Below are 643 nucleotides of genomic sequence, written 5' to 3'. Positions count from 1 at the left end.
ATGTTTTTTCTCGTATGCNGAGTTCCAGAATTGTCTGCATCTCAAATATGTCTACCTATATGGCTACCTATATTTCTTTGTTGAAGTATTATGTCCATTAAGTAGCCATTTCTTCATTAATCTTTCTAATTTCTCTAATTTCTTTCATTCTAGTTGCAATAAATTTCTGAACAGTATAAGTCTTCAAATTATAAGTTCCACTACTTGTAGTGATTCCGCTTTTGCTCCAATTAGATGATTTAATTTCCTCCATACAAAATATATCACTAATACTGGTTGCAATAGAATTTGTTCTGTATTGTTTATCGTAGCCATTACTTACTATTGATCCACTAAGTCTGCCAGATCTCACAATTCTTTGTAATTCAGAATTAGACGAATCTCTTCGGATACCCATTAAGTTTTTTTCAAACTGAAAAGGAGAACTATTGTATGATAATACTGACCCAGTTTCTAACATGGTTGATAACCTAACTCCATCATTGGAACCCTCGTCTACTATCTGAAAAGATCATAGACTCTCTTCCACTTTGTAATCTTGCTCCACCTGAAGAATTTGCACCATCTCCATAATAATTAACTGAGCTTTCAATAGTATCACGGCTATTTCTAAAACGATGATTACTTGGAGATCCAACAAAAC

At 33.2% G+C, this 643-nt stretch overlaps 1 protein-coding gene across 1 annotated transcript; it reads right to left on the bottom strand.

Annotated features, from left to right (window-relative positions):
- Positions 1-97: 97 nt before the first annotated feature.
- Positions 98-460, bottom strand: Chro.80122 (hypothetical protein). The annotated part of the gene is made up of 1 exon (XM_659730.1): positions 98-460. The coding sequence occupies one exon, from the start codon at positions 458-460 to the stop codon at positions 98-100; it is 363 nt and encodes a 120-aa protein (XP_664822.1).
- Between the last annotated feature and the right edge of the window lie 183 nt (positions 461-643).

The sequence above is a fragment of the Cryptosporidium hominis genome, assembly GCF_000006425.1.
Source record: "Cryptosporidium hominis TU502 chromosome 8 CHRO018042, whole genome shotgun sequence".
NCBI classification, from domain to species: domain Eukaryota; phylum Apicomplexa; class Conoidasida; order Eucoccidiorida; family Cryptosporidiidae; genus Cryptosporidium; species Cryptosporidium hominis.
This window is presented reverse-complemented; position numbering and strand designations above follow the sequence as displayed.